Here is a 20,864-nt window from a genome sequence, read left to right as displayed (position 1 = left end):
ACTAAATACTAATGAGTAGTAGTATAGTTGCCTTGATTTTTCTCTGTACTATATGAAACTGTTATTACAGAGTTTGGGGGGTGACATTTGGTTTGCTGAGGAACTGCAGTGAAACAAGCATCACTATAACCTCGCAAGAAAATGTATCAATTTTACTGTTTCTCTTGTTGCTTTAACCTTTCCAGGTTTAACCTTTCATTCAAAATCCAATAAGGAACATTGATTCTGAGTAGAAGTGCAATAACTTATTGTACTTTAATCACACAACACAAGCATAAGTAAATTCATACACTCGTTTCAAAAGACAGCTTAAAGCCACACAAAAACTTGAAAAAACCTTTTGAAACTCTTAAGAATTACATATCTTGAGAAAAACAATGTTCAAACAACTTTTGAAATACAATTTAACTCAAATACTTGATATCATTGTCTCACAAAAACAAAAAATCTAAAAATCAAATTAATATAATCTCCAAGAGTCAACACTTCAATCCATTTTGCATGCACCAAAAATGTACATGCACACAATAGCACACATATTTATTATATAATAACTCCTATACTGATTGCCTGACTTCAGTAGTATTAGAAAATGAGAAAAAGTGGAAGATGACCTCAGGAGTTATGCAGCATTCAGGAGGATAACACTTTTTATGTGAAGCTAATCTTGAATTAACAGTTCTTACATGACTGTAGGAAAATCGATTGAAGCAGTGATATGGGATAGAATGAAGGGGTGTAGAAGACATCACTGAAGATGTTTTCAACGCAAAATTAGCGACTCATAAATACGGGAGTGAAAATGGTAAACAGTGAGTATACATTGTGTTAACCTGAGCTACTGGATGCCTGTATGTCCATGTGCATACAGGCTGCGCTGTGCAGAAGAGCAGTCTACATTAAACCAAGGCAAAGACAGACAGCCCTGTCTGTCCTGACACACAATACTGCAGCCCCCACATGGCTCAGTGTTAATTAAAAAGCCTTCCTGGGTTTGGTGGTGTGGCCGTGCCTCGCCCCTGAGCCAGAGATCCTCGAACTCTGCGATGGGGGATGCAGGTTTGGACCAATGGACACAGTAGAAGTGAGCAAGAGGGGGAGAGGCACAGTGCAATGTGTGTGCTGAGGTGGGTGAGGAGGGGGGTTGGGGAGAATCTTTGAAAGCAGAGCCATGACAGCTGAGGGGGAAGCATGTGTGAGGCATGTTTGTTTTGCATTTACCCCCTGAGCGCAGCTGTGTGCACTGTCCTTTTCCCAGAACACCGGAACACAGCAGACGCCCTCACGGCTCGCCCTCTGTCCAACCCCTCAGCAAGAGCAGAGGGGGCCCCATGTCCACATTTCCAAGGAGATCTTCTTAGTTTTGAGATACGTACTGTACAGTCAGGATTATGCATATGCCTTGGATTTGTACCAGAGAGTAAAACTGGATGTAATTTGGACGACCACGGGGTGATGTGCTCCGCTGACAGGTTATAGCCTGCAACCCGCTTCTCTTACCTGCCCAGAAGGACAGTGAATGTGGTTCCATTTAGGGAATTAGCAATGGTTGCTCTGCCTGAAGGTGTACTACAGGGTCAGGTTCAGTTTCTGAAACCATGCAGCCCTTTGTTATGCTTCAGGCCTCAATCAGGCCCTACAAACAGAAGACGATCATGCATCACCTTCTGATACTACATTGGAAATCTCATCTGCTGTTTCTGTCACTCGAGGAAGTAGTTACCAGGGGGGAAAAATAAGGTTGCCGATTTCCACTTTAGCCCCTGCCTTGCCCCTTTTCTGTGTCCCTATTGTCTCTTCCCACTGAGGGTCATGAACAAACAGGGACATATTGTTTCGAGGCTGTTAACAGAGTGGAGACTGATCTCACTTCATGTTAGTGGCTTTACTAAGACTACTTCTGCTCTGATATCAGGCCAAAAAAATGATTGAGATTAGGCTCAAACAACACACATGTTGAAACTCTGTATTGGAATGGCCATGTTTTCTTGTACTGCTCCACACAACCTTACAAATTTTAACTATCAAAGTTTGTATCTGGTAACCATGTCTGGATAAACTTGTTTGGAGGTCAAGGCAAAAAAACTCTGCATTATATGTTGCCAAGATCCAGAAAACAACCAGTACTCCTGTGCTGCAATATTATATAAGGGTGTTTTTTGTATGCCTTTTAGTTTGTGGTAATTTGATTAAACACAATTTAATGTAGCATAATGCACCATATGAGCACAATTAAGCTTTTCATTTTCAATACACGACTCTTGTGACATCACCACAAAATTATGTAACAAAGAAGGACCCAATTGAGATTGTGCACCAATGGTGAAAATTCAAATTAGCAAGAAGTCAAATCATGAAAAACCAACTGACATACAGTGAATGTGGCCTTTTTGGTATATCGGGGGGGATGCGGGGCAGTTGCCTTTTTTGCTTTCCTCAGCTGAAACATCGCTCCTGTAGATATCATATCAACGTTGAACACCATCATCCAACAACATTCAAAGATATGTGTGTGATGAATAGGAGCACATAAGGGATTATGGAGGACGCAAGTGATATTTCTCATGTGGTTCCAAACCAAAATGAGATCTAGTCAGAACCTTGCTGAAGATGAAGGAGTATATTCTGCATTCATTTGGTTGAATGCTTTTAACTGAAACGTGAATAAGAAATACTGCTTCATTACCAGTTACTGGTTAGCTTTGACAGCCCAACAGCTATTGGTGAGTCTGAGTCTAAAAAAGATCTGTTGAACACTGACATCCGTTCAGTGTTTGAAAGTGTCAACACACACTGCGTAATCTCCACCAGCCTCCTGTGTTTAAAGGTGGCTTCTGCTGGTTTCAGGTGTTGTTTCTGGCAGTCTGACTGACAAGTAGGGCACTTCTCCCTCTGAAACGTAAGGGGCACAGTCATGTCCACTCTGAGTTTGTCCTCCTGAAAACAGAACTGGCTCTGTTTGGAGACTGGCACTCCCAGGCTCTTCAGTCCTGAGAGCAGCAGGCCTGCTGTGCCTCCCTCTCTCATGCTCAAACACCACTTCCTCCTCCATCCTTTCCTCTCCCTGGTCATCAGCAGGCTGAGTCAGTGAAGCAGGTGGATCTCTCACCCTGACCAACTAAAACAAACTACATTTCATCTGTTTGACTTTTAAATGCTAGAGGGTAGAGCCACCTTTTAGTTAATAAAATGCAAACTCAGGTGGTTATTTTGATGTTTGTGTCGAATCTGACAAGCTTCATAATTTGACAGATATGCTGGATATAAACTGTTTTTTTTTGTTAGTTTTTTTGTTTTTTGGTAGTACCAGTGGGACTAAGTTACACATTTCTGCTGATAAAGATTAGCAGAATAATATGTACACAGTATATATCAACTAAATTAAAATTTCAGTTTTTAAGGATGCTTGATGAACTTTTTTTAATCAAATCCAGCAAGAAATTAGCTGAAGGAAAAAACAAAACGAAAACATGAACACTCAAAATTTAAATAACAAAGTAAGAATAAAACAGCACCTGAACTACAATGACACTGTAAGCACTGTACACACAGAAAAATCTGTATTTGAACAAATAAGTGCATGGATTTGTTTGAAATAATTAAACATTTTCTTTTGCTTATCATCAGTACTACACTGTAACTCTTGCTCTACAGTACAGCATCATGTCCCAGCAAGCTCTCCATAAAGCTCACTTGCCCATTGTGGATGTGTTCTCGCCCCAAAAGCCTTGAGAAACACAGCACTTATCTTTCCAAATCTCTTTGTGTAATCTTCATTTGCATATTCATTTTATTGCAACATTTATGAAAGTAGTCACTGCTGCTTGTAGTTTTAGATGTTAGTGCCCCCTCACCCCATGCTGGGTTGGCTTAGACATCTCAAGGGACAAAAAGTTCCCCCATCCAGCAGGTATCAACATATCATGTGGCCCAAGATATGGCTGCACTGTGCTCTTTGGCCTTCATGCGCAAAGCAGCAATACTGGAGGACTTGCGGTCAGGGTCCATGTTGAGATCATACGTGTTGATGCCCGTGGCCATCCCAGGAGATCCTCCAAACAGGCTGCCCATGTGAGCCTGTCCAACATGGCCTCCGGGGCTCGGCACGCCTAAAAAATCAGACATCCCGCTGGCAGAGTGGGGGTGAGGGGTCATACAGGGAGTGACGGTGTCGCAGGACACAACGCAGCCTGGCACAGGAGACGCTGCACTGCTACCACCGATCCAGGAGGGGTTCTGAATCTGAAATAATGACGGGAAATCAAAGCTGTTGAAGGGTGATAGTGCTGTGGGGAGAACTCTCTCGTACTAGCTAATCAGACAACTGGTTTCCTTTTCTGAACTCATAGTTTTCTAATGCATCTTTTCAAAAATGACAGGGCTATACTGGTTGGCCTGTCAACTACAACTTATGCTATCTCTATGAAAAGACTGATTTTCTACTTTAGATGAAGTCACTGATTTCCATTTAGTTTCAATACATAATGAGAGTCTTTATGATTGTATCACCATTGTGTTATTGTTGCATGGTTTATGAAGTTAAGAGCAGTAACTTTTCTGAAAATGGTCCTTGTTGGAGCCTTGACTTGATCTGCATTTCAGAGTGTAATACCAGAAAATGATTGCGCAAAGTTGGAAAACTAAAAAGTTTTTTTAGTTGTTTTTTTCTGTGCTAACAGTATTAAACAAATCATGTTCTTCTTGCTTTGATGAAAAAAAGGTGAGGGAAATTAAATATTCCTTGTAATGCACCACTCAAAAGGAAATTTTCAGTCTACAAGTTGAAATGACTTAAACCCTAACGGTGACCTGAAAGTCGGAAAAATGTAAATGTGTACATGTTTTTGAGTAAATAAGAAATATCAATGTTGAGTTTGTACCTGTGCATAATTCTCAGGGCGTGTCAGAAGAGGCAGCTCATAGGCTGTGGAGAAGTGTGTTCGGACCTGCTGCATCTGACCAAAACGCTCCCTCTTTCTCCATTTCGCCCTTCGGTTTTGGAACCACACCTGCAGAGTGAAAACCGTTGGAATTTTTAGTGATTTTATCTGAGAGAAAGAAAAAGGGGCTCTTTAGTTTCAGTGGTCTTGGTCTTGGGTCAAGGTGAGGTTTAGAATTCATTTGACTTGTGACTTTTACTCCAAAACCCTCAAATAGCAACGTTCCCCTCAAAGTCTGAAGAAAATACTTTTCTATAGATACAAATCTAAGTTTCCCTTTTAAATGGAAATGTGGTCCCATGCAGTTCTGCCAAAAGACTAAAAGGCTGAAGATCAAAAATGATCAGCAGCACATCAAATTTTCAAACTTCTTTTCTAAGTGTGAACCAGGACACATGTACAAACAATTCAAGCTCAACTGAAGTAAGACAGATGTACGTTTCTCTAGGTTCAAGTCAAGGAATAAAATATTATACAGACAAAAAGAGGAAGAGAAACTAGTCTTTGTAAACAGTGTGCAGCCTTCACTTCACTTGAGTCCTCAAAACAAAATATAAACCACTTCACCTTTGCTTATTTGCACTCTGACAAGAGCAGGGTGCTTTCCTTGTGACTGTTTTCTGTAATCATCTAAATCTGAAGCTGTTGTTTATTGAAAGCATCATTGTGTTTAAATTACCACCAGTCTGGGTGAAAGTAAAATAAATACTAAATATATTTGTCTTTGAAGGCCTGATATGCATCTCTTGACTATCTGTCTGTAAGTACCTGACTGCACTGATTATGGCATGAGTTTACCAGCACAAACATATTCTGTGTATCTGCTATTCGCTCATACACTTTGCTATAAATATAAAGAAGTAATATGGGAAATTGAAAAGTGAGATGGGATTATAACTGGGGTTTGTTTGCATTTTCCTTTTTAATTTCCTGAAGTCTTAAGCTGCTGGCTTTCAGATGCTGTTTCATCCTAAATTAAAGAAGCACACAGAGCATAATCCTTCTCTCCTTGATGTTTTCATGCATCTTGCTCTACGCTATCTGACTCTGTACAAGATCACTGTGTACACAGTGTCACCAACTACTACCAACCGCTGCCCTGCACTCATCCGCTCAATCTTTTGTGCGGAGTCTGTTGGCTATTATACACGGAGAACATATTTTTGCGTTGCACACACTGCGTTGTGACAGTAATTGGTAAAGACCTTGACAGCTTAAGTAGCTGGTGGACTTTCAATGAGGCTTTATTTATGTTACAGCCCCAGAGAGAAAGAGCAGAGAAATACCAAACTGGCCTCAGCAGGAGAGCTGTATGGGGCTGAAAACACTTTGAAGTGAGAGACCAGCTCAGAGGATTGATAACCTACCTCTGCTGTCACTCATGTCAGCTTGCAAAGCAAAGTAAAAAAGAAATCTAAGGTTGAGCCTGGCTTCAGTTTACCAACACCCCCAAAGCACTGATAATATCATGGAAATAGCACTGACCACTGTTGTGGTTCATTAAAAGTAGATTTATTCTATTTTCCCCCGAAAACCTCTGTAACATAATTTCTTATTTCCCTTGTCAATTAAAAGTGAGTCCAGGAGAATGCTGGCCTGATACAAAGCAATATATTTTTTGCTTTTCTAATTAGTGATTATTTGTACCACTATAATCTTTAGTTTTATTTGATGTAATATTAGCTGTTTTAAAGGTTTATAAACAGTTTAAATATTCTGAAATTACTCTCCATACTTTATAAAACTGACTAAATAAACTAATTAAATTGATTCATCATTCAGTCTAAAAAAGGCAGAACGCAGTGAAATGTGGCAGTCACAATTTCCAAAAGCTGTTGGTTTGTTTTGTTCAGTTAATTGTAAAACACCGGGGGGAAAACCATCTCTGTGTATTTAGTATCACAAAAGGCAAATAAAGCAGTAAATTATCACAACAGAAGCTAAAACTTGGTAATGTTCAGCATTGTTGACTAAAAAATAAAGATTTTTATTCTGTCGATCAACTAATCAACTAATATTTTAAGGTTTAAATCTAACAAATGGCTTTGGAAGGTGAATCATATTTCTACTGTTTCTTAAAACTATTCATGATTTCTCACCATCAGATAATTCACCTCCACATTCTTTAGAAAATGAGAGAAATTACTTACAAGACTATTTTATCATTTCTGCGAGCCTGGACCGCTCCTCTATTAGCATCATGTCGTTTGTTGAAACGGGCTCTCCTGCTGTTTTATCTTTCCTTAACCGTTTGGATCTATAAACTCATATGCACACCTCTGTTTGCAGGGTGAACTTCACATGGCAGATTGCATCGCAGCTCTGAGCTCACCGGACTTAAAGAACGGCAAAATCTGAGCGATGTGACGTTGTTGAAACCCTTGACCTTTGACCTCCGACCTTCCTATGTATCTGTTGTGCATGTGACTCAGATCCGAACTTACTTTCTCCCTTTGAAACCCTGAGACAGAAAAAGCAAACACCTCCAGACCCCAACTTTTTTAGCTGAAAGTCTCTTGTTCTTTATGTAAGTAACATGAGTCAATGAAGAGACTTAGCTTAGAAAATGTTCAAAAATTTTTTTACTTGTAGTATTTAAACTATGTATGCTTAAAATTTTTCTGCAGCCATAAAGGTTTTCGCTCAAGACGCTGATTTCATGAGCTGCGAGTCCTTTCTCGTGTGAATGACCTGAATAGAGTACAGAGCCCTGTGCTCTGACAGACAAGGCATCTCGTGTCTTTTATCTTTTTAACTTGAGTGTTTAAGAGGGCCACTGGGAGAGCTGAGGGCTGTAAAGCTGCATCCATTTGAAGCAAGCAGGTCCGTGATAGTATGAGCAACAGAGCACACCAGAGCAACATACCTTCAGAGCCTCAGGGCTGAGTTATAACCTCGCGGCTACACAGACTTCCTGTGTTTCACTGCAAAGCTTTTCTGGTCACTGTTCCAGCTTGTCATGTAAAAGTATTGGTTTTAATCGAACTCCTATCTCATCTCACTGGAAAACAATTTGTAGCCAAAATGTGGCAAACTCTACATAAATTTTCAAACTTTGCATTAGCTTGGACAAAGCTAGAGTGCGCCCCGTGCCTTAAAATTGCTCAGAAGTCAGATATGACTTGAAATATCAATCACCTTCTTGCTCAAAGCTCATGGGAAGGGTTTCACACCTACCCTGGAGACCACAGCAGGGACACATTCTTGTCTGAACAGGATGTTAATGAAAGAAAAACACCGAAAAGCCAGGGGCTTTGGTAGTCCATGGTGGACACACACACACACACACACACACACACACACACACACACTGATATAGATATACACCATACACACGTATAGAAATAGAGGTCTCTTTCTGTTCAACAGTATTGGAATGCATTACAGCAGTCATGACTGGATTGTATAATCGGGCTAAAAGGTCACTGAAGGGGTTTCAGTCTGAGGGGTGCTATGTATGCCTCAGGCCGGACTAATACCAGCAGAACTGAACTCACAAATTCAGGAAACGAAGCAGCTCAGGTACAAAGAAAAAGCCCACCGATGACGATCCCATCGAAACACAGAAGAGTGGAGCATGTCTCCTCCCATGTTGATTAGAGTCTGCTCTCCTAAAACTGAACATATGAGGCCCAGGCAGCTCAAACCTCAGCCCCCTGGGCCCCCTGGCCTCTGTTAGCTCCCACTCCCCCAAACCCCCACCCCCTACTCCCACATTACCAGATAAATCTCTCATGTTGTTCTGCGAGTGACGTTATCTTTGCAGAGCTGCAGATGTTGAAGGATACACGAGGTTGTGTTGTTCAAACAGTCTGTTCTGCTGTGATGAAGAGCTCATTTTTTATTTATTGATAGGACAGGCATATGGTTGTAAATTATAAGAATCTGTCTATTATAAGAAATCTGTTATGTTTGTTGATTTGAGTTTTCTTTTTAAATCCGTGCACTTAAACAGCATTTGGTAAGACTGTTGTGGAGTCTCCTGCATTACCTGCACGCGAGCTTCAGTCAGGTCAGTCCTCAGTGCCAGCTGCTCCCGGGCGTAAACATCAGGATAGTGCGTCTTCTGGAAAACCTTCTCTAGCTCTTCCAGCTGGTAGCTTGTGAAGGTTGTGCGGTTGCGTCTCTTCTTGCCCTTGTTGCTTTCACCACCATCACCCTTGTCCAGAGGGCTTGCTAAGTCAGTGCCAGGTGGCCTATCAGAGGCCGCCTTGACACCCTGATCCTTCACAGCCAGATAGCTGGTGTCCATTCCAGGGTGGTCGGAGTCTGGTGCCAAGTCAGAATCTGTCAGACCTGAACTGTCTTTACCTGCAAAGACAGGAAAGAGATGAAAGACTGTAAATAGAGTTGTTTTTTATTAGGATTAAATCAGAATTGTATATGACGATGAAAGTGGAAATAAAGCCAACAGATTTTTCACATGTCAAGATTTAGGTTGCAGTGCAGAGTTTTACCAGATATATACAATATAGTAAAAAGGAAATGCTCATATTTAGACTTTAAAGACCTCTTTTTGGTGTCACATGCAAAGTGATGAAACAAGCTGTTCAGAGTATTGTCTGACTATAGTGAAACAACTGTTACTGAAAGTTGTGAAAACTGAAAAAAAAGCAAATGTTTTTAATTCATTATGTTGTTATTCAAATTTACTACCATTGCCACCTAGACAAAACATTTTTATTGTGCCTCTATTCAATTCATCTCAAATATTCAGTCACTCTTGGCTCCGGCTAAATCCATAACTCACAGTTTATTTGTTGGATCAATGTAGTAATTCATGGAGTTTGATAGGGTGGAACAAAGGAATTTCTCGCTCTTTGTGAGGAAATTCTGAGACAGTTGTGAAATCAATTGGCGCTCAGTGCTCAGTATGGGTGTCGATTTGTTTGTCTATCTGCCTGCATGTAATGGATGGCCCGGATCACTGGCTGCTTACAGGATCCAGTTGTAGTACGTAGATCATTCTGTGATGTACTGGGGAACAGACACCTCAGCCATAATTTGAGTCTGACAGAAAGTTGCAGTATTTCATGTTTCTCACACACACACATACACACACACACACACACACACACACACACACACACACACACACACACACACACACACACACACACACACACACACACACACACACACACACACACACACACACACACACACACACACACACACACACACACACAAAAACTTTTCTGTCTTTCACTCGGCTGCTGTTTACCAGTTGTGCAATGTGTTCGAGGTCTTGTCATGTGGCTTCAAAGTCACCTGGAAGTAAAACTGTCCCAATTAATTTGCCGGTTTGTAATTTCTAGCCACGGGAAAAGAGAAAGACTAATTTTTGTACTCTCTAATTCCTTCTCTCTCTTTGTATCTCTCTTTCACACCCACACGCACACACTTGCTTTCTTCATGGCTGCAGCTTAACTGTAAAACCTCAGGCAGCTCTCTGATCATAAATTTCCACAGTCATTTCTCTGCCAGTGTTCTTGTCTAAACTGGCAGCTCTTTTCACCCCACTGCTGTCCTTGACTCAACTATACACTTTATACACATATTTTTGGATCAATACTGTCCCCATCGTGGAGGACGTAATTGCTTAAGGTGTATATAGGACATGGTTTCAGGCTGTTAAATGAGCCTCCTGTCTTCTGGCTCGGTCTAGTGGCAGCTCACAGTGCTGCACCTTCCTGCTCTGTGATATCATGAGGTTAGGAGTTATTTTCAGGACTTCTCTGCTCATCCAGAGACTTTGTCAGGTTAGTAGCTGGAGGTGTGAGTGTTCATGTGAGCTCCTTGTGCAATTCTCAGCACTCAGTCAGCACAGAAGAGCTCACAAACACCCGATGACCCTCAGCTGACAGCCATGTTGGGTAATATGCTGCAAGGTGACGTGATTTGATAGCATATCATGCACTCGTTCACATACAAACACACCAGAGTGCATCTTTCAACTGCACCTTTTTTGTTGATGTTATCATAAATTATGACACAAATATATTTTCTATATAGGCACAAGTATGCTTGAAAAGATCAAGATAGTTGTGGGCTCTATTAGATTAGGATTAATCCTACAAATTAGAGTTTATTACTGGTTGGGTTAGTATGTGCTTTGTCTATGTAACACTTGTGGTGAAAGAATACAGTACATTTGATCAAAAATTCCTCTTTACTTCTGCTCATATTTTGTTCAGATTTTTCATGTACACATATGTATATGTTTATTTATCTTTTTTTATATTGTGATCTTTGACAGTGCTGAGGAGAGATGAGCCTCTGTTACTGGTGTGACTTGATAGAAAAGTTGGACAGTGATGTAAATCTTGTTAGTGTTATGTTGCTGTATAGAATTTTTATTTTTGGACAGCACACATACAGCAATTGATTGTAATATGGTAGGAGACCAATCTCAAGCCAGTCTTGTTGTTTTCCTTTAGAGTTGTAATGTATAAAAGTGCAGTTTTTCAAATGTAGTCGATGATGATATTATATGATATATAATAATAATAATAATAATAATAATAATAATAATAATAATAATAATAATAATAATAATAATAATAATAATAATAATAATAATAATAATAATGATAATAATAATTCTGGTGGATGGAAAAATGTCACTTTTTAGAAATAGTTCATATTGAATGATAACTGTATAGGTAAGGACTGTTATTCTTTATAGATCTATGGAGAACTGAGTACTGTATTTAATGACTTGTAGAGTAGTTTGACTTTTTTTTAATACTTCTGCCAATATGATGACATAACACTACTTTTTTCAGTGTCTTGCTTTGAGGAATGCAGTATATGTTCCTCTAAAACAAAAACTTTTTTCCTTCAACAACAAAAAGCCAAGCTTCTAAATGTTTTCTAAAAACAAGCAGCCATACAAGAACTTGCATAAATAAATACAGAAAAGGCGTGCGTGCAAGCGTGCGAAGGCAATAATGGCCACTTTTTGTACCTGACAGCTTTTGTTACTCTGTGCTACAAACACATTTTGATCAGTGCCAAAAAAGTATCGAGGTTCAAAACCCAACCACAGTAATGGGAAACAGCACAGCCTATATATTTTTATTTTATTGCTGTACTGATGTTATTTTATTTTATTCAGCTTTGCAAGAAGAGAATAAACTCCCACCAGCTGGAAGGATGGATGTGGTCTTTGTTTCTTTCAACCACATACTACACAGGACTATATTTCAGAGCAGACCGGCTATATATGTAATTCAGCCATGCAAGATTCACTGAACACTGAGGCGACTGAGGCGGTGCTTCCTGAGAGGTTTGCCTAACAGCCCTGGAAATGGACTTGAGCTGTGGAGTCATGTTTTGGTGGTGGTGGCAGAACCCTCGCTGGGGGTCTAACGGCCGCAACATTGCCTCGCTGTCCATGACTAAGATATCCTGTTAGTCTTGAATGAAGCAAATGTGTTTTTATCCCAGCATAAATGGTCTAGTTATTTCATCATATTTCCCTGGCTGACACCCACAGTCCCCACAAGGCAAGAGCTGTCAGGCTGTTTGAAATCATGAGGCCTCTCGCTGATCAAAGGCCGTTGTTTATATCGTATGTCATTGATGTTTTTTTGGCAAGAGCAGGATATTGTGACAGTCTCCTCCTTGTTATCCATGCAATCTGCTGTATAGCTGTAAGGCTCTCCAGCATTGCTCAAGGTGAACAACAGTGTGCCCCCCTGCAGGGAACGCCATATGTATGAGGTCTTATAGCAGCCTGTCTCTGTGGAAAGAGGCATGAAGGCCTGACTGTTAAAAAGACATGTTGGATCAAAAGCTCTATCTGTCCCATTCATGAGTACAGCTAGCTTTTTCTTCTAGATAAATAACATTACACACAGACTTTTTTATTTTCAGTTTACACCTGCACTCCTGCATGTACTGTTTTAACACAAGAAGATCCCAACAATAGTCCAAAAACTCACAATTTCTTAAACCAAAATGCATTTTTTTTTCTATTCAGATGAATACGCCATGCAAACCACAGAATGTTCTAGTTTCTCTGCAGTGGATCCAACAGTCTGCATCTGCTCCAGTTACTGTTCGCAGTGAGGAGAGGAGACTCTGTGGCTGTGAACGGGCACAGAGATACACAGAAAGTGCTTCAGAACAAGTAGAGCGGGAATTTTCACTTTCTCTACTCTCATGTGAACATTTCCACCTGACCACAGAAAAACACTAAGTGTCCAAAATTAGTGATAATTTTCACATATGACTGATGGTATTGATATCAAAGGCAGACTAAAGACTGACTGAATAACCTCAGAGCCTTCCAGTGTGGATATCAGCACCAGGATGAGGTTTGTGTGGGTCAGACATTCAGTACAGACAGCCATTAATTCACAGTTGAAAACGAGGGGGCAACATCAAAGTGTAATTTAACTGGCTGTAAAGCGACAGGGCACCTTCCTTGCCTCTTTATTGACTGGAATGACTGGGGTCAGCTCACCGTGTTAAGAGGAAACACTATAAATTACACACCACACGGCGACTGAGCGAGATTAACAACATGTTGCTTCATACTGAAAAAATAAAAGAGAAAGAAATATCCCAAATATTGTGAAACATAAATAGTGGAGAGAAAATAGAAGATGAGCTAGAAAAAGAAAGAAAAAATGTGTCCAACTCAAAACAGAAATCAGAAGAAAGGAAATGTATGTGCAAAGAATTTATTGGTACATCTTTAGAGGAGTGGGTTTGTTTTCCTGTCTTAAAATATGGATTGGGATGTAACATGGAGCTTTGAATTGTGAATACTTCTGGCAAGTTACAACACTGATGCCTGCTGACGAGTGGACCGAGCTCAAGCTCAGGCAAGAATGAAGTGACGCATGTTATATATAAAATTGCTGTATATTTGCTGCCCTTTGGCTTAGCCTAACAAGTGTGACTGCACACAGAGACTAGCATTGGAAACAGCTCTCTGTCTGCGCTGCTGCATGCAAAACAGAGCTTATCACAAAGCAATACGTTCCTCTGCTCTTGAAATCTAACCTTGTCTCTTTTTGGAAGCACACATAACCAGTCTATGAATAGCTTGGCTGTACTTGCACAGTGTGGTGTCAGGTACGTTTATTAAAACATTTTGGGACAATATACACACACTAGCATACTCTACACACACATCCATACACGTGCACCCGTCTGCTGTGATTTGGAAATAGACAGAACCTTAGGAAATATCAGCACATTACTGTCTTGTTTTTTCTTACAAAAACTTTTCTTTTTGTAACCATGTGATCAGTAGCCATTCACTTTGAAATCCAACTCTGTCTGAGCAGTGAGATGATCCATCTCAGCAGGCTGTGCAAAATTCACTGACTGAAAAAAAAAAAAAAATCCATAAAGCCAAAGACTGATAAATCACCTCTCACGCACTCTTTGTCTTCCTCACACTCTCCCCCCTCTGTGTCTCTCTTCCTCCCACCAGCTCCCTTCCAAATTTTTCTCTCAAACGTTGGAGCAGAATTGAATTTCCTTCATCTCGTGTTTTTGTTGTCTGATCGAAGGAGAACATTCCATCCGAGTGGGAAAAAGTTGGTAGCGTACATTTTTGTGTGCACACACATAAAATGAGAAATGCTTCACTGGAAAACTCACTTAACAACATGCACGATCACATCATCCTACCAAGGATTCAGCGACTGGCCTAACATTTTCAAACTGCAGTCAAAGAGCACACGATGCATCCAATTTCCACCAGCCAAACACATTAATCCTAACACTTGGTTTTCAAGTTGCATTCTTTTGCTCTACAGGCAGTCATGTTGGATTTGGAAACACAACTCTGTATGTGATGTTTCATAGGTAAAGATAAGATATAATAATGGTCATATAGCAGAAATACAAACGTTCAACCACCCACAGAATCTAAATAAATGGTCCCTGGCCGTTGGAGCATTTTTTGTGTAATCAATGCAGTGAAATGATATAAACAACTGTACTGAAAATTGAATCCCACAAGAAAAATTAAAAAACCAAGAAAAAGAAAGCTATGTTGCTGTTGTTGAAAAACACTCTACCCACTCTAACCCCCCTCCGTCCCACACACACACACACACACATAGACACTTGCTTTTTTGTTCCTTCGGTTGGATGTTTGACCTGCACTGTGCAGAATGACTTAATGTGCAGAGTTTGATATGTGAACATTTCTCTCTGCTCACCTGAAATCACAGTTTGTACAAACATGAGTATACACTAGCAGATTTTTGGAAGGCACAAGAGTGACCCACACAAGGCTTCCAGTGCTTTTCAGTAGGAGACATCAAGTATCCAACATTTAAACTTTTGAAAGTATTTTTATATTCATTGATTTTGAATTTATCAGAAAGTGAGAGAGTAAAAAATGTAGAATTTCATACAATCTACACAATTTGTTTTTCCAAGCAGAGTATTTTATATATGTCTGACATATGGGAACCTTTTGATATATTTGCACTCTAATCATCATGTGCTTCTACTATTAATTGTATGAGTTACAGTAGGTATATGTATGCATTAAGTAGTCTAAATATGAATTAGCCTTCAGTACTAAAATTATTTTCTCCTTCCGAAAAAAACTGAATTATGTATTTCTGAGACACTCATTTTGAAGCCTTTGAAGGGTATTATCTCAAAAACCTTAAATAACCTTAAACCCTTTTTTTGGGAATATATAAACCATTACCTGAAAAATGTCATATACAAATTTAAGCTTAATCAAATAAATTAGACTAAATACACTGGAGAAAAAAGGTCACCATTATACTGAATATAGCAGTGAAAACTGATCTGCAGTGCTCCACATTTGGTTTTGTATCAGTGTTCAGTTTACATGAAACGGTGACAAAGAGACCAAAGGAAGTCCTGGACTGCATGAGCCTTTTTGCCCTGCTGCTCTCACTCGTCCATGCAAACTGAGCCTAATGTAAATTGCCCTGCCAAACTTTAAGCTAAATGGTAAAATGATCCTGAGTCCTTGTCACCTCCACTCATGTCATTGACTTGCTGAAGTGTGTCTCAGTTGTCTGGGTTGCATGGCTGGTTCCCATTACTCCCCGCTACAGCCAATCAGTTGAGACGGCCATTACGAGAAGCTGAAATGGTTGTACTATATAGGTTTGAGGCGGTGAGGGAACAAAAAAGGTAGTGGTCCTCATTACAGAGTGACAAAATTACACAAGGTGAAGCAATCACACCTGAATGTTTCTCCTGGTGCAGTTTACTGTTTCTGCAGGGAATTCATTTATCTTTGCAGGAGAGCAGAACTGGATCACATTTTCACTTTGCCCAAATGAATAAATTATGGTTTGAGCTGGAATAAATTCCATCCTTTCATGGATTTAAATTATGCCAGCAGCTTGTTTTTAATATAATTGCAATACATATCACTGTCACTGTAAGAGACAGAAAAAAGATGCTAAAAGGCATCATCCCACTAAAATTACGCCTACATTTCAGCACGCATACAACAAGTTAACATGCTTTGCCTCACTGGTGCAGTTAAATGTTTACTATGTTGAACTAGACTCCAAATGTTGCAAAGAGCTCTGCGTTGACATTACAGGCCTTCTAATGGGGGGTTTCAAATGGATTCTCTCTGCTTTGTGCACACAGGGGAACTTCTCTCCAAACAGATGACAAGCTGAGCTAAAGGTCAAACACCCTCAGACACCGAGAAGAGACACGCACACATCAAAAGAGGAAACTTGTTGTCTGTGGAGGATCACAAAGACATGTAGGTGGCTGTTTTAGGACTGCAAAGCTCCTGATTGAGTTGTCCTCAGAGACCTATTATTCTCTCTTTATATATAGATAGATGAGTGGATCAATTTGTACATTATTTATTGTTTGGTAGCCAGTGTGACTTTTTCTACACCTGCTGAATAAAGTGATGGTAAGTAACTTAAGCCAAATTTTATGGTACTTGTACTAAATTATTACTATTTGATGCTACTTTCTTCTTCCACTTTAGAGTAAAGTTTCGTATGCAAAACATGACAAAAAATATTATATTTGTATTAAAATGCAAAGGACCTAAAACTGATTAATTAAAATTTTAAAAATAATATTTTGCTGATAACAGTTCTATATAATTCATTTTTTTTAAATACAGGAGTTCTACATGTTATTAGGTATTTTAATATTGTTATATTGCTACTTTTATGACAGAAAAGACTACTTCTTCCACCACTGTATATTGTATAGTTTGTCAGTTTATCTGTCTGATATGTTTTTTTTCCTGTTTTTTGAAATGTATCACACTGCTCATACATTTCTCTTTCACTTTCAGTCAGTATGATGCTCTCAGCCTGGGCGAAAAGGTGTCCAAGAGCTGCCTTACTGATTTCATGTAACAACAGGATTGGCAATGTGTTGAGTAGAAACAATAGAACTGTGTTTGCAGTCACTCTTATGTATGAGAGTGTTTGTTAAACAGTCATGAGTTTATCTATCAGCCAAAAAAAAATGTCTCTAGTGTAGCTGGCAGCTCGCACACTTCAGAGAGCGTTAAGACCAGTCATCACATCACCTTCGACTGAACGGATCCAGCCACAAATTACAGCACCAAAGCTGCTCTCTGCCCATGTGAAACTAACAGGCGATTGTGCAAAATACAGGTTTGATAAAGGGAGTGAGCCAGGAAGTAAAATACACCACCATTTTCCAATAAAAACATCAGGAATCATTTATCATTTTTTCTCCTCAGCTGGTAAGTTCAGCATATTTTACTGCTCCCTTCAATTTATGTCCAGTCAGTGGTGTAGAAGTCAGAAGAAACAGGACAACAGTTTTAACGAATTTCGCTTTGGTTTTTAATGATTGGCGCGTAATTGACGCATGACTGTGAATTTAAGTTTTATTTTTGCTTCATGAGAATTACGTCAGAGAGAAAGGGCTAAAGCATAAGTCCTTTAAGCAGGCTCTGTTCTTCTGAGTCTTAAGAGTTAAAGGAGGCTTTTTTTCTGTGTTTGAGGGCCAGCAAGTCACCGTGAGCAGGGAAATAAAGGCAAACAGAGAAGTTGACATCTGACTCGCATTAATGCCAGAGCTCTCCTTGTCTATTGGGCCGAGATGTTTTTTCCTGTCTTTTGCAGTGTGAATCCGGTCATTATTTGAGTCTCCTTGTCGTCAAAGGAGGACGCCTGGTAAACAACCTGCACTGACACATGTGACTCCAGAAACTTTACTTTGATGCTGAATCAAAAAGAAATAAAAAATACTATTTAAAAATGTTGAGAATTGAAATTAAACTGACTTAAATGTTAACTGACTGAATGCGTAAAACGTGTTTGCCCCTTAATGTCGAGTGAGAGATGCGTAAAATTGGAATATCTTTGGAAATTCGTTTCCTTGTTTTCTGTCTTCGTGGTGTGGTCCAAAAAGAGCAGTTTACCCAGCATAACAACTGCGGTTTATTTACGACATAAAGTAAAATTTAATTTCATCTCGGCTGTACCGGATCTATGTCAAGGTTAATAGGTAATAAAAACTTAACGGCCATTATAAAAAGCCGGTATGCGCTTTTGAAAAGATTGATCTCCGTTCTTGACATATTTGGAGCTATAAAAGCTTTTCCTGCAGGCCGATTTCCAGAAACTGTCATAACATCCTTAAACTACTTCCACTAAAGCGTTTCAGTGTAATACTGATGGACAAGCAGCTCGTGCATTTCAAAGAAAAAGGAGTGATGGCTTCATGCGTTAAAGCGAAAACATTTCTCGATTTTGCCCCCCCACCTCCCACCCCCACTCCTTCTTCTTCACCTTCTTCTTATCATTGTCGTATTGTTGGGGTTATCATCTTTCTGGGGTCATGTATATAGGCCTACTTTTTTTGATCCAGTTGTAGATTTTGGCTTTGTACTTCCATGGCAATATATTACTAATCTTGTCAGTATTTTATTTTTATGATTTGAACACAAAAAAATATTTACGAGGGAACATTTTCATGTTTAAGGTATCGAAATCAAATTGCATTTATCAGAGAGAGAGAGAGAGAGGGAGAGAGAGAGAGAGAGAGAGAGAGAGAGAGAGAGTACTCAGGCTTTGTGATTTTATTGGAGACAATAATGCAATAATAACTTTATGTTTTCAGCTCAACCTAAAAAATGATTTAACACCAAATGCATAGACACTTTTTTTGTAGAATTGATCTAAGTATAATCATTTCAAATGTGTCAACACTTGATCTTTGAGCTCAGACATGACCGCAGACATGATAATAAGGTATCCGCATGTACGCAGCGGCTTGAATCACAAAATAAAAACCCTGTTAGTTTGTTTCGTCATTTCTACCTCTTTCAACTATTTAACAAGAATTAAAGATTGAATTAAATCTGCATTGAAGAAGAGATGACACACTGATGTCAAATATAAGTTTTATTTTTGTGCGCGCGCGTGTTGTATCTGTGTGTTCTTTACGCGCAGTTTAGGGCAAAACCAATGAAACACTTGACCATGTTTTAATTCATCATAATGTTTTACACCTTCTTTTTGCAGACAAATCTTGGTAATCCGGTGTTCAATGTGACATCAGAAGTGCATAGGGAAAAAGTCTTTGCGGGTTAAAGAAAACCAACTAATGCTGCTTCAAAGCGGCCGTCTCACAGAGGGTCAAAGTTTTATTTACACCCTCATCATTCGCCCATTACAGCAACCTCCCCACGCAATTAAATCTAATTGGAGCCAATAAGGCCGAGCAATGAAATGAAAATATTATCAGTTTGGAGCTCACTATTTGTGCCATCTGAAAACCTGTTAATTCAATTGTGCGACTCAGTTCCAATATTAAGGATTGTAATGTAGATTATCGCATTAAATGCGCCCTAATTTAATTTTGATGGCCAAAGAGAAAATTTGATAGTCGGGAAGATTATGCCCCTTCTTAACTGTGTTACGCACATAACTGCAGGGCCATGTCGTCAAGAGCTGGGATGCCCTGTCCAACGCTGCTAGAGGGAAATGTTTGTTGATCCGTTTTTTACGCATGAAGGAGGTTCCCTCAAGAAGAAGAAACAACAAAACAGAGGAATTATAAGAAGCAACAAACCCGTTCAAATGGTTTTGGATAAGAGGTCTTATCAGCCAGACAGTAAAGAAACAATTTAAGATGAAAGGGCCGACACACCTCAGCTGTGTCAGTGCGTTATCTCAACCATAATGACCAGTTGCTGCATCTGTGCCCTTATTTGCGATCTAAACTACCAAACCACACGGATCTATGTATTTTGTGGGAGCAATGAAGATGACTGACATGGTTTAAAGTTTCTGGCCATGTAGGAAATGATCAGTCAAACACAAAACTGCACAACTCTCATCATTTTGACATTTGTTCGATCAAATCGCTCCATAATCATGAAAACAGCTTTACACAATCAAATCTTGATATGTTTGTCTCAGGATAAAAATCAGTGGATGCCATCAACAAAACCAAAAATCAAACAACAAAATCATCTTAAAGGGGTTTTTTTTCCCTCACTCACCATAGCACGGGATGAGCGCTGTGTTGTGTCCGGTCTCCTGGTGCAGTTTGCTCTCCTCGGGGGGTGTTTTGCAAGAAGACCTCTGCATGAAGAGGTGGTATTTGCTGAAAGTGCCTTGCCCAGCTGCTGCGGCATCCAATGACTGGCACTCCTGTTGGAAGGGGCTTCGGGACTTTTCTCCGTAAGCCTGACCTTTGTTGGGCAGGAAGGCAGTAGGGCTGTATTTGGTGTCAGTGGCCGGGAATGTCCTAAAGTGGTCTGTCTGGTGATCCCTACCTTGCGCTGCAGAGGGGCTATAATATGAATCCATGGATGTCATGTCGCCGTATGAAACGCAGGTCTCGGCGTTCATGCCTAAAAAAAAGAGTCAAGGGGAGAAAAACACCAAACTTTTCTCTCACTCCCTCACTTTCCCTCTCTCTCTTCCTCTCTCT

The 20,864-nt window shown here is 39.8% G+C and overlaps 1 protein-coding gene across 2 annotated transcripts; it reads right to left on the bottom strand.

Annotated features, from left to right (window-relative positions):
• Positions 1 to 3,921: 3,921 nt before the first annotated feature.
• alx4a (ALX homeobox 4a) lies at positions 3,922 to 20,782 on the bottom strand. 2 transcript variants are annotated; one of them, XM_053318438.1, is made up of 5 exons: positions 20,431 to 20,782; positions 16,385 to 16,395; positions 7,158 to 7,165; positions 4,881 to 4,989; positions 3,922 to 4,242 (listed from the first exon to the last, which is right to left on the bottom strand). In XM_053318438.1, the coding sequence occupies exons 1-5, from the start codon at positions 20,780 to 20,782 to the stop codon at positions 3,922 to 3,924; spliced, it is 801 nt and encodes a 266-aa protein (XP_053174413.1). The 2 variants fall into 2 exon arrangements, with proteins under 2 accessions (XP_053174413.1, XP_053174404.1); XM_053318429.1 differs by lacking the exons at positions 7,158 to 7,165; positions 16,385 to 16,395 and adding an exon at positions 8,932 to 9,251 and having other exon boundaries at positions 4,881 to 5,009.
• Positions 20,783 to 20,864: the final 82 nt, after the last annotated feature.

The sequence above is a fragment of the Scomber japonicus genome, chromosome 1 (genome assembly GCF_027409825.1).
Source record: "Scomber japonicus isolate fScoJap1 chromosome 1, fScoJap1.pri, whole genome shotgun sequence".
NCBI classification, from domain to species: domain Eukaryota; kingdom Metazoa; phylum Chordata; class Actinopteri; order Scombriformes; family Scombridae; genus Scomber; species Scomber japonicus.
Note: the sequence above shows the minus strand (reverse complement) of the source record. Positions and strands in the feature narration are given on the sequence as shown.

Coding starts and splice junctions, on each gene's coding strand:
- alx4a (XM_053318429.1), bottom strand. CDS start 20,782: ATGAACGCCGAGACCTGCGTTTCATACGGCGACATGACATCCATGGAT. Junction 9,252..20,430: donor AGCGCTCATCCCGTGCTATG/GTGAGTGAGGGA, acceptor CTGTCTTTGCAG/GTAAAGACAGTTCAGGTCTG. Junction 5,010..8,931: donor TGACTGAAGCTCGCGTGCAG/GTAATGCAGGAG, acceptor TTCACTCTGCAG/GTGTGGTTCCAAAACCGAAG.